The 13398-nt window shown below is 44.7% G+C and overlaps 1 protein-coding gene across 1 annotated transcript; it reads right to left on the reverse strand.

Annotated features, from left to right (window-relative positions):
* Window positions 1-95: 95 nt before the first annotated feature.
* Window positions 96-12618, reverse strand: LOC311256756 (uncharacterized protein). Its single transcript, XM_084352049.1, has 14 exons — window positions 12547-12618; window positions 9828-10148; window positions 9439-9747; window positions 6913-7194; window positions 6669-6825; window positions 5818-5987; window positions 5431-5712; window positions 5003-5302; window positions 4627-4908; window positions 4360-4522; window positions 3122-3282; window positions 2877-2952; window positions 959-986; window positions 96-798 (listed from the first exon to the last, which is right to left on the reverse strand). Exons 1-14 carry the CDS (start codon window positions 12614-12616, stop codon window positions 649-651), a joined length of 2751 nt encoding a protein of 916 aa, XP_084208175.1. The 5' UTR covers window positions 12617-12618; the 3' UTR covers window positions 96-648.
* Between the last annotated feature and the right edge of the window lie 780 nt (window positions 12619-13398).

The following is a 13398-nucleotide window of genomic DNA, read 5'->3' on the forward strand; positions in this document are numbered from 1 at the left end:
CGTGAACATTTTAAAGTAAACCTGATCCTGATTCATCCCCTTGTGTGTTTTATCCTTTGCCACAAGGGGGTGCAACAACACTGCAGCACAATGTGGACCGACGAGCTGAATTCGAGTCCGTGTGCATCTGGATCATCATGTACTGTGTGAGAATTTAATTATAGAGTTACTCCTGTTGTCACAGCAGATGGTCCTTCACTAATTCAGTCGAGCAAAGACATCACAAGGACAGATGGGGAGCAGTTCAAAGTCACAGCCAAGTCCGTCAGTCATCTCTACTGTGTCTGGAGCTGCGTTTGTTGTAGTTTGTCCATATGGTGACAAATTAAACAAAACAGTGAATTGGGGAAGAATTATGTTGATTGATTTTATTGACAAATACCAGAAAATACGTTGTTCATACAGTACAAATTCAAGTAAGATGAAAAAGTGCAAAAGTAAAGTATTTAAAAACGTTAATACCAATAAATCAAGAGCAAAAATCGTACAAAGAACGGATACTTCAGTACATGAACTTACTTCTCACATCTAATGCTAAACTCATATAAAAAATACAACGCTGCAGTTCCAGTAAGCATTCACAGTTTATGCGCAATTTAAAGCTGAATGTGTCCTCCAAAGCCCTGAAAGCACCTTTTATCTCCATCTTCACACTGTACTCTTGACGTCTATGACTATGGAGTAACTGATCAGCTGAGCGTACTCCTTACTGTCTTCTCCTGTCGCCGGTGGCACCTTCACCTCCGGAGAGCCGGGCTCTTGCATCAGACCTGTCAAAGCTGAGAGAGCCTCCTGCTCCTGGATCACAGAGAGGGGGAGGAAACAGGTTGAGGGAATTTTTCACTTTGGCTTCAGATTTAACGTGAGCAAAACCAGAAAAACAGGATGATTTACAATGAAAATGGGATTTATTATCAGATATCCAGAGGAAAAATGAAATGACTGATTTTACTCTCACCTTATATTGTTTCCTGCCGTTTGCTTTGCTGTAAGACAAAACAAACAAACAAAAAAAGGTTATAAGATTATGTATTAAAAGGGTAACTTCACTATTCACACATTTAAGTGTGTTTACAGATCTTGGGGAGTACTGCCGCCCATGTGAAGAGAAGTAACAAAGCCTTTTGTGGCTCCAGAGGAAGCTGCATGTAATCTGATAAACTTCCTCTAGGGTTAGGCGATTTATCAGATTACATGCAGCTTCCTCTGGAGCCACAAAAGAGTTTAAGCTACTTTTTTTCTTATATGTGGTAGCAGAGGTAGTGAATGTACACACATTGTTTACTCAAGTAGATGTACAGATACTGTACTGTGTGTAAAATAAATACATAAAAACTCCGGGTAAAGTAAAGGTACTCAAAGTGTAAAAGTATGAAGGACATTTCAATTGGCCATTTCTGTACAAAGCTAACATAACCTGACGTCATATTAATATAATTCAAAGACTATTAAACTTAAAGGTTGGGTTGGTAAAGCCTCATAAATAATCGATAATTCCCCTCAAATGCATTAAAACTGAAGTAATGAGTCTGTTTTGAAAATGTAACGAGTGGAAAGTACAGATATTTGTGTTGAATTGTAAAAGTATAAAGAAAAATAAATACTCAAGTAAAGTACGGATACATGAAAAACCTACTAGAGTACAGCACTGAAGTATTTTTTACTTCTGTGCAGTAGTCATCCCCAAGACCTGTAAACACACTTCAAACATGGTGGAACGACCCTTTAACCATGTGAACCCTAGATTATTTTAGGAACTTGTAATGCTAAAGACCACCACTAGATGACACTGTGACTCAGTCTGACACCCTGAGTCAGTTCAGATGTGCAGGCTGCAGGTGAGAATGTGATGGGAATATCAACGGAGACGAGTGGTGACCCGAGTCGTCTTCATTGATCTCTGATGTCAGGAGCAGCAGCTCACTTTGTCCATTATGACCCCGGCGACATCAACTCAATGAAGATCTGCTGCCGTCAAAAAGTGTCCCCATGCAGCACCGCAGGGGAGGGTGATGGGGAGGGTGGGGGGCGGTTGGCGTTAGTCCCAAAATAGCTTTCCTCCCGGGGAGTCATGTTTTCTTGTGTACGCTGTGTGACTGACCTTCCCAAATTAGCCTGACAGGACCCTCCCACCGGGGCGAGGGATAATGGGACCGGGACTCTACCAACCAATGGCACCTTGACCAAATGTTCTGACCGGAGAGGAGGGCCTATTGAAAGAGCTGCACAGTGCAGCTTTATTCACAGTGAGACCTGATCTGATCCTGACAAACATTCCTGAGAGAAAGTTAGATTTGGCAGCGAACGTGGAAATGTGCAAACTTCTGCAGGCAGAAACCATAAACAGCTTCAGGATCGTGACAGATCCCACATCAGTCGTAAGAGACGAGTGACTCACTGATTTTTTCCAGCAGCAATGAGATTATGAGATGGATTTGTGGCTTTTTCCTCATTGATGAATGGCAGCTCGAATTTCATTATACTAATAACTTCCGAAGATGTGGACTTTTTGAACCTTTCTGCGATGTGGCGCTGACGATAATGAGCCAACTAACAGCAGTCGGCTGCAGAAAGAGCCAGAAGTAACACTGCTCAAAGTCGGAGCAGGAAACTTGAAATAAATCTGTTGTTCTCGCTGATGGAGGGAACATAGTCTACCTGTCTGCGGTGGCACAGGCACCTGTCTGCGTCAGTCAGCCACACTGCTTCCTGTTTGTGAATAGCTGCACGATACTGGGGTTTTGGTGAGATGGGTTAACGATCCGCGCTTCCTGTTTGTCTCGTACTGCATGACGCCCGCAGCGTTGCCCTCATTTGCCCGTCAACACATCACCTGCCGAGCTGCAACCTGTCACCTGTGGAGGCATTTAACTCACCAGCACACCCAGAGAGCGACGACGAGGATGATCGTGATGGCTGAGGCCGAAGAGATGCAGATGATGGTCACCAGTGCTGAAACACACATACACACACACACACACACAGTTGTCAAAGCCACAAATAGCAGATTTAAGTCTGAAAACATACCTCAGCACGGTGATATGATCACAATCTGTTGAGTAAACAGGTCACTCTGTTCTGTGCATGCAGATGGAAACTACAACATCAGTCACGTACTCACCGAACAGTCTGTCCTCGCTCATGACCTCCACATGAATGTTGACCGAGGCCGTGTGGTGATAGAAGGACGCCCAGCAGGTGTACAGGCCTTCATCCCGCTCTGTGAGCTCCGACTGGAAGACCATCGCGTCCCTGTCCATTTGGACCGATGAGCCATCGCTCCTGAAACACAAGTGACTTTTAACTACAGACATAATTATATTCTTCTTATTGACTTCCCTCCCTCGTCCGTGCTGCTCACATCCAAGCCCATCTGCCCCGACTCAAGACATGAAACTTCACAGTTGCACCTAATACATAAAGTCTAATTTGTTTTAAAAAGGCTTGGCACTGTAGTTCTTTGCAAATGTTGTGTTACTGGGATAAATGTGCATTAGTCGGAGGCTATTTTCAGCCGTGGATTAGAACACATTTGGTGCTCTAGTGTATTTATGGCAGCAGGATGTGTGCATGGGACTGACTCAAAATAAACTACTGTGCCCATGTTGGAATCGTCGGACTGATGGCACAGAAGGTTTATCAAGGCTTAGGCGCCACAGTCGGATCAGTTTATTTGGTCTTTCATGGGATTGTTGACAATAAGAAAAATACTGAATCTCTCCAAACTGTAACATCAAAATGATGCTGGATGATATCTAGAGCTGCCTGATTCCTCGGTTAGGTGTCAACAACGAAATTGCAGCGACGGAGGTCGACTGTTGCATCACCTTACGTAACCTGTGGCTACACCTGAACAAACAGCAAAGACTGCAGCCGACAACTTGCTACCTCGTATGTCCTGTGGCTGCGTGACAGGAGAACACTCTCCGCTACAAGGTGGTGATAGTCAGGTAGTATAATCATCATTCAAAACGGGAAATTAGAAAGCTCTGGACTGTGGATATGCTGTTCTTATGATAAAACAGTGTTTTTTTTACATCACTCTTGCTAATATAGCTATTACTAATCAAGAATATGTCTGATAAAAAAGATGCAAAATGCACTGACGAAGCGGCTGAGGCAATAAATGACCCTCACAGACCAAACAACCAATATATTAGTCTGGAAAATAATAAACGCATCAATCAACAGTGAAAATAATCACTGGGTGCAGCCTCTAATGAATGTCGTGGAAACAATCCAGCGAGTAAATCTTAACTCTCAGCTCCGTCACTAATTTTAATGGGGAGAACATTGACTTTTGTGTGTACAGGTGCTTCCTCCTGATATTTAGGAGGTAGATAATAAAAGATACGCCACCTTCTACAGTTAAGGTTGTACTCTGGCACGTTGCCTTTGACTCGGAGCAGCACTCTCTGGTTGTGCTGATTTTCCTGGAGAGATAGTCTGCGCATGACGGCTTTACCACCGTAGCGGCTTTGCAGAGGAGTCGTGTGGTTTAGGACTTTCACAGAGGAGATGTCTGCAGAGAGAAGGTGAAACTCGTATCTGGGGATCTCTCAATGCTTTTCTGTGACTTTCTACATTTATGTGCAGGTGTTTTCTTGTTGTTTCTGTTGAACTCACAGTATTTGGGGACGTGAATCGTTTTCTCTGTGCTGCCGTGTTCGTAATGATACACACAGGTCAGGTTCTGCCCCTCGTGATGGGCCAGACGAAACTGATAAGTCAGCCTGGCTTTCTGGATTTGGCCTTCATACTCTGACTGCAGGGATGTTTGGCTTTGGGCGTTTTCGGGAAGAACCCAGGCGAGGTTGGTCCCGACACCCTCCCCTCTGCAGTCACACACTGCCAGCCAGAGGGGAGAGTCACGCTGTCTCTGCAAAGACACACTCAGCAGATGGGCTCCTGAAAAAGAAAACAAGGGGTGACGGGAAGAGGATGAGCAGCTGTGCGGGTGTGTGTCACAGAGAGGAATATCTCAAAGAATAAAACAACGTACTGCGAGCAAGAATGTGCACTGCTCTTTTTTCTGGTGCCTCCAGGCTCGGATGCTCCACCGTGCAGGTCAAATTCTGACCAGAATACAAAGAAGACGGGAAGCGCACAGAGCTACGGGCTGATACCAAACCACCGGCCTGAACTTCAGTCTCCGACAGCTCGCTGATGCTGCTGTCACCGTCTCCAACATGCCAGGTTATGGTTGCTGCAGGGGCAACACTGTCCACAGAGCAGTCCACCTTTGTGAACTCGTGACCGTCTTTCCACTCAGTGTTGGAGCTGACGGTGATGTTTGGGCGAGCTGCATGGGAAAGATTAGTGAGACACGGGAAGTTAGGGGTCTCTTTCCAGAACAAGATAAAAATCTATGGTCAAATACATCCGCTACTCAGGCAATATTATATACATCGCCTGATTTGTTGAACATACCGCAAAGAGGGAGTGTTATACTTCTGTTCTGCGGCTCCTCAAACGCAGGGTGATTTATCACACACTCTGCAGTGAGCTCCCAAGGCGAGCAGGCAGGGAGGAGTAAAACTCCCCTGACAGAGTGGCTTCCATTATGAGAAGTGAAATTGAACCAAGAGCCTAAAGACACACCCTCCGGTAGAAGCCAGGAGATGTTGGCTGCAGGAACGGCATCAGCTGCTGAGCACTCAATCACCCAGCGTCCATCTTCGGTCTGCAAATCAAGTCGTACGGTGGGAGGAACTGAGAGGAAAGGGCGCGGAGGGAGACGGTCCACATCAATGTTTTATAGTCAGACAATGCAGGTAATGTATTCATCAAAGTGTTTTAAGAAAGAGTCCCACCTACCAGGCTGTATAACATGAGGTTTAACTGTGATGTTAAACTTCAGCGGTGCTTGGCGTTGGTGATAGGAGAAGACACACTCATACAGCCCGGCGTGCTGATCCTCCACAGCACCCTGAACCCTGAGGCTGCTGTCAACCAGCTCCACACCCTCAGGCAAGGGCCCACCATCTCTAAAGGGAAACATATACAAAGAGAAACAAAATGCTTCAGTTTACCAAGATCAAAATATGGCAGTTAAATGCTGAATAAATTTGTTATTTCAATCAGGAAACATGTCTAAATCTGGTTCCTGCTGTCTGCCGCTTGTGGTTTGGTGCCACAGAACGTGACACCACATCCTCCACATGATATGTAGGTTGTTTCAGTCTACATGTACATGAATAAAAAAAAAGTAATAATAATGTCACTTGCTTCTGAATGCTTTTGCCCGTATCATTCTTTATTTTTGACAATGCAAAAGAAAAGAGTGAGTCTCAAAAAAAAAAAAGACAACAACAACAAAAAAAGAAACACATTTAGAGACCGGAAGTTTCCAGATTGTACGTCTCATCTCTTCAGTGTTTCTTTGTGTTGCCACTGAAGTTATGGCAACTAGAGCTTGCAAAGGGAATATGAGGCCCCTGACAGGGAGCCATATGAAACACACTGGTATACTGAATAAAATTAAGAATTCTCCGGGTTTGAACATTGCTGGAAAATTTGGGATAATGTAAGTAATCAACCCAACAGAAATCTAGTCGTTTGAAGATGTTTTCATGCTGAAAATGTTACATACGATGCCTTTAAAGCTCATCTAGATCAAATGAACTGTTTCCGCAGAGTAAAATGTGTAAAATGCCCCTTTAACTTACCTGGTGCAGGTGACATTGTAACGTGGCACGTTCCCGGTGACCTGCATGCTGATGACGGTGTCGCTCTGTCCCTCCAGCAGCTCTAAAGATTCAGGCTCTTGGAAGTCATCACTGGTGCTTCCCAGCTCTGAGTTCAACAGCTGAACTCCTGAGAAATCTGCAGAATAGAAAAGCCCAGCTCAGTTTGTCTGTAACTCCTGCCTCATGATCATCAGCAGAGTGTTTCAGATGTGATAATACTCACAAAAAGATGGCAGCATAATGACTCGTGAGACTTTGTGTGTAAATTTGGGGTGGTCAAACACACAGGTGACATTGTGGCCCTGGTAGTCTGCAGCAGGGAGGAGGACTGAGCTTGTTTGTGTGTCGTTGTCTGTGCTGGTCTGTCTCTGCAGATCTTCATCGACATTCAAAGCCAAGGAGATGTCAGTCTCAGGTCTCCCTCCAGATGAAATGCAAGAGACCACCCAGAAGTCACTTCCTCTGTCTTGTATCATCTCTGCTTTAATGGTCACATTTGGCCTCGCTGCCGAGCAGGAAGAAAGGCGAGAAGAGTTATTCTTTCACAAGCTTTAATGTTTTTTCCAGCAAATTAAAAAGTCAGATAGTCAGACTGAGGCTCAGGGTGTTTTTGTTGAATAGGAAGCCGAGGCCGGATGAGCTGAATGTTAGCTAAACACAGGCCGTAAGGGTCTTCTGCTGCTTGGGCTTTTGGAGAGTGCTGACTCCAGCTTATCACCTGTCCCATCTGTTGGCCGGGCTGCAGCTGAGAGCAGATGTCTGGCCCAGCTGCTGTCCAACCAAAGCTGAGAGAACCGCAGGCTTTAATACGGGGAATCAGCAGAGATCAGAGTCTATTATCAAATACATAAAAGTTGTGGTGTCATACAATAGCCAGTCATCCCTAATGAGTAAGAGAGTTGAGCTAACACCTCGTAATAGCTCCGCTGATGGGGAAGAGCACGCACGATTAAAGTGAGTTAAAGCACTTTGGCTTTAAAAAATTCCATCTGTTAACACCCACATTCATGTGTGGATTTAACTGCAGTTAGAAAATTACCTAAGCTGCAGTTCTTCAATGAGGTGTGAATGTACCATGGACAAATGAGCTGGCTGTTCTGGCTCATGCTAAGGGGATCATAACTGTACAGTCTGCAGTATGAACACTCACTTTGTCCACGCAGGGATCTGGATTCTCTGCAAGTGTACAAATTACATTTTAAATTGAAATTACATTTCTTATGTGTGCTAGAGGCAGCACATGTACTATGAGAACCAGAGCCCACATGAGTGTCTGAGGATACAAAACAAAAAGTTGTGTGGGGTTTTTTGTTTCTTTTTTTACCATCTGTTTTTATGTGGGCCTGGTGTTTTTGTTTGCGTGTGTCGTGTTTGACTTCAAGATCCGTTTATTCAAATCAGTATATTCATATAAATAGATACTCATTTTAAATCTCCGTTCCCTAATTTCTTTGGCCACTTGGGGGCAGCAGAAACAAGTCGTGAACACACTGATGTATATTCAACTTTTCAGTAGTTACGGAGCAACATCAGCGTTGATTTGAAGTCGTGTTTCTGGACATCTGGTAAATGAAAGGGCCAAGAAACACCAAACCAGTCTGTAGATATTTAAACTGTTGTTTTGAATAAAGCCACTTCTAATCAAGAATATGTCTGATACAAAGTTGCACTGGTGAAGAGGCCGTGGAGAAAAATATGGTGAAACCGCAGTAAATGGGTGAAATCACAGATACTACAGCAACAGGCTCAAAGGACTTGGCCTTTCTTTTTCTGTTTCTGTTCTTGTGCACTGATCTGCTGAGTTGAACAGCAAATCTGAGTCATTTCTCTCACCGATGGGCTCCGTTGCTGATCCTAGGGCCGTAGTGCTAATGGTGCGGGACACACCACAACAACTAGAGCCACAGATGATCACTGCCGGCCCAGTGTGTCAATGCCCAAAGTCCAATCTTTACTCCCCTTTAGCTCTATTTTTGGTCTTCAGCAACTGTTGAAAGAAATATCTGGCTCTATAGCTGCTAAATGTTCAACTGTGTTCACCAGGTTGTCGTCAGCTCTATCGATTTAGTTTTCTGCAGGTGAAAAAAATGCTGGTGAGAATGAATCAAAACGGAAAGGTGGAGACCTGAAAGAGGCGCGAAAATGCTCAGAAGAACTGAGTGAAACTGCAGAGTCAGGTCGTGACTCATCGCTACCTCTGACCTACTTTTTTATTTTACACGTAGTCATTGGATCCATTGTCAATATAAAGATATTGCGCTGCTTTAATACTGTATATTTACATACATTGAGTGTGCTGAATTTCAAGCTCCATCTCACTCGAGGCTCTCTGATCCTCTGCTCCTCATCATGAATACTTTTAAAGTTGAAAGCTGTAAAATTTAAAAAATGTTTGTTCATAAATATTGTTCTGGAGAAATACACTCATTAACATCGCCTCCCGCATTGTGGTTTGATAATCAGTTACTGGGTTGCTGCTGCATTACTGTGCTCCATATGCTCAACACCAGTGAACGAGTGCTTTCCCCACATGAATGCATTGCACTGTGCAATGTGATTTATGGTCCGTCACTGTGTTTGTGGAGTGAAAAGGAACGGCCGGCGTGAAAAATCAGCTGGAGAGACTCATTGTGTTGCGAGATGCTGAGTCATGATGCGTGATTACAGAACTCTGCCCGGTGATGCAACACAATATGTCACCTCCCGGCACAAACACAACACTGACACTCAGCTGCGAGCATGAGCTTACTGTAGGTTTCCACCCTCACTGTGGTGAGTTTGGGGTTAGGGAGGGTCGGGTGTTGGACCACGCAGGTCACGCTGTCCTCGTCCTGGAGGCGGGTGGGGAAGCGGAGGTTGCTGCTCAGGGTGGAAGTGCCGTTTGAGTGAGCGGTTTCAGTCACGTTCACAGTAAAAGGGGAATCTGAGGGCGGAAGGTCGTTGACCAGCCAGCTGATCTGAGGCAGAGGCCTGCCGCCGACGGCAGAGCACGACACCGACTGGTACTGAGAACCGTTTATGGTCTCTGCGTTCACCAGGACGTGGATATCAGGCCGAGCTGTGGATGAATTAACAAGTTAACATGATGCAGGGTCAAAGCTGCATGAAAATCAGAGGTGCATTATTGGCTTGTCTTACCTACTACAGTGAGGAATACATGCTCAGTATAATCTGTGTCATCTGTTACAACCTCACAGACGTACTCTCCCTCTGCGTCTACACTGGACACAGTCATCTTAACTGTGAGGTTGGTGGCAGAGTCTGGCTCTGAAAAACCTTCGTAGCTAAATGGTTTGCCAGAACGAAATCCTGCCAGTCGTGATTTAACTTTAGAGCTAAACTGGCGTTTCCACTGGGCGCTCTCGATCTCACTGCTGCCCAGGTATCTGCAGCTCAGGTAGGCGTCCTCTCCCAGGACCGCTGTGATGTTTTGTTGGATCTCAAGCATTGTCTCTCCACCTGAAAGACACAGAGCAACACAATGTTCAGTGACAATGAGAGGTCATATATTCACCTGAGCAGTCCGAAAATTGCAAACACAAGCAAAGCAGAAACGTCTTGAGGGGGAGAATGTGATTGTTCCTCTCCCTGAGAGGACGGACAGCCGGCTGATAGATGTCCACTGTTGTGCCTATGAAAGGGCTTTTCACACATCCTATTGTCTTTCACGAGTTAAGTGAAACTGTGATGGATGAGGCAGAGTAACCGGGTCAGTGGTTAAAAGGTTCTGTCATTTTATCATAATTAGAACGTGCCAATGACGAATCGATAGAAACAAGACTGAGGGCTGAATTCACAAAGAGTTGCGGCTGCTGACAGCACCATGAACTGACCCCATGGTGAAACCCCTGATAAAGTTACCACCAACTCTCTGGAGATGCTGATCATTTTCACTTGAACTGCATGTGGTTTGTGAATTAGACTTTTTCAACTAAAGTTCTGTATTTGAAGAAAAAATGCAATTTTAACCTGATGGTGGCGCTAGATGGAAAGTCAGGGTGAATACTAAAGATACTAAAATTCATCCTGAGGGGAACATGAATATCTGAACTAAGTCTGATGGAAATCCATCCAGTGGTTGTTGAGACATTTCACTCAGAATCAAAAATGTCAACCTTGTGGAGGTGTTAGAGGAGAAGTCAGGGGATCACAGAAGTCTTTAGGATCCATCCTCTGGGGAACATGAATATCTGTAAAACATTGTGGACCAAACCATCCAGCAGATGTTGAGATATTTCACTGAATAAGGGAGAATTTTTACCTGCTGGAGGCACTAGATGAATCTCCAAAGTCATTAGGATTCGTCCTCTGGGGACCAAGAATGTTTGTACATAATTTCACATGATGCATTTGTTGAGATATTTCAGTCTGGACCAAAGTGATGGACTGACCCACCAACAAACCAAAATTGGGATGGGTAAAAAAAACAACAAAAAAACAGAGTTGCAGCACAAATAAAGTTATGAAAGTATAAGTTAAAGATGGACAGACGCTCTTATAAAACTCAAAGAGCTGAAAACAGGAATTTCTGCACACAATGACACTTGACAGACGTGGCCCGGTCCCCTCAGTGTATATTTAATAGAAGACTCCATTATGTTAATGAACTGACAACAGTCCAAAAGTTGCGCCCTGATCCATACCCAGACACCGACGACCTCTTCCTTCCACACTTGAGAAATCAGCCATGATTAGGGGAGTTTTCAGAGGAAGGGACATTTAATAGAGCCTGACAGGTTTTAGCACCAGCAGAGGGGACAGTGTGCAGACTCCAATGCATACCAAGTCCCTTTCATGCTGCTTCCTCTGCTGACTCTATCAAAGTGCACTCGAGGACACAGTTTGTTCTACTGAATCCAATACTTTCTATTCAGCTTCAGATGAGTGAAATGATGACAACTTACTGCTGCATTGCTTCATGGAAAAGCATTGAACCCGCAGCCAGCTGCTGCACTCAGAGCTGCTTGCATCAAACACTATTAAAGCTGAAATGCTGTTGGTCTTACTATACATCACAGCGAATGGAAACAATGTGGAGAGCCTCCAAAGGCTTTAAAGAGGAAAGGACACAGAGGGAGAGAAATAAATATGCTGTACGGGTTCAATTATGCCTCGTGGGTTCATAATTCATTTGCCCTTGCAGGTTATTGCCAAAATAAATGTCAGCCAAGCATAAAAAAGGCACACCTTAAGGACACAAACTAAGTAATAACCGAGAAAGAAATCAGGTATTCATACACTGCATCATATTTCCTGAGCCTCGGGGGCTGCTTTTTCTCACCAAACTGCAACCATCCACCCGTGGCACATCACAGCAACTCTTCCTTCCAGCAGACCGGGGATGTGGTGAACAAATAAGACTTTCGACTCTTTAAAAAACAGCTTTCTTCACGCGTTTAATCTTTCATCTGCGGCTGGAAGTCCCAGTGACTCCACAGAAACAAAGACTTCTAACAGAACGGTAGGATCTTTAAATAAGTGCAGCCTGCAGAGGGTTTTCCCCTTACACAAAGAAAAAAACCCTTAACGACCCTCGTATATTAACTTTAAAGGGCTGTAAAGAAACGAATGTGGCTTCAGGTGGCACCGCTGATCAATAATAATGAGCTGCCAGAGTGACAACACCAACATGTCATCAGCAACATATTGCAGAAATAGTTATTATTAGTGCTCTGGAGATGCATCCAGCATGCTGCTTTATTGCCCGTGTGCATTTATAATTGGACTAATCAGTAAGGAAAACCATAGCAACACTGTTTAGTGTAAATGCCACAGGTTAAACAAGACCTCACGGGCCAGTAAAAGAAGCCCATAAACAGCTGACAGTCACAGACGGATTGTAACCCTGCAGACTTACCCAGAATTTCCAAGCAGTGAGCAACATTTAGGACCAGACCCAAAATCAACAGCCATGAGCATCCCATCATGGTGTCACTGAGTGAAAAAGAGGTGGACTGGCTGTACACAAGACTTAAGGATATTTAAAGTGTGTGTGTGTGTGTGTGTGTGTGTGTGTGTTTTCTGTGGTTTATGGTTAGAGGTACACACCCTCCACAGCTGACACCGACGTTGGTGCATGTTCCTTTTTGCGTGCATGTTTGCTGCCACTCATACAGCGTATAAAACCGCTTCTCTCTTCTGCCTCCTGAAACAATAACTCTTCAGAACTTCTGCAGATTTACACGTTTTCTCAGAGCTGCCGTGCGCCATGCGTCTGCTCAGTTGCTAAATCACCACATATAGCAGGGCGCCTTGGGAAATGGTAAAGCCATGCATCATTCATTACCATCCCGTCCCTGCTGGGGCACTCAGAGCCAGTCTGCGAGGCAGCACCGGCTCATGCACTGCAGTTTGGGAAATCACTCACTTCTGGGTATTGTTTTACGGCATAATACGCCGCTAATTCACTTTGAGACTGTGTGTGTTTTTTTCCGCAGTCACACTTATTTGCTGAGTACCACTTCTCACCTGGTGAGGAAAAAAATTGCAAACAGAAACCAATGTGGGTGAGAAAGATAAAGACGTTAAGCGCAGGGGCTCAGCTTCGCCTGTGTGAGTGTGCCATCTTTTATTTCCTGTTACAGCGGATTAACTTCAGTACTGAGTCACAGAGACCACAGTAAGGATGACAGTGAATGAATTGACCGGACGCGTGCATAGATGTACCGTCACATTTTGATTGTGTGGTTGCTAACGGCTTTCCGAATCA

Source organism: Pagrus pagrus (genome assembly GCF_965226575.1).
Source record: "Pagrus pagrus genome assembly, chromosome: 4".
Lineage (NCBI taxonomy): Eukaryota > Metazoa > Chordata > Actinopteri > Spariformes > Sparidae > Pagrus > Pagrus pagrus.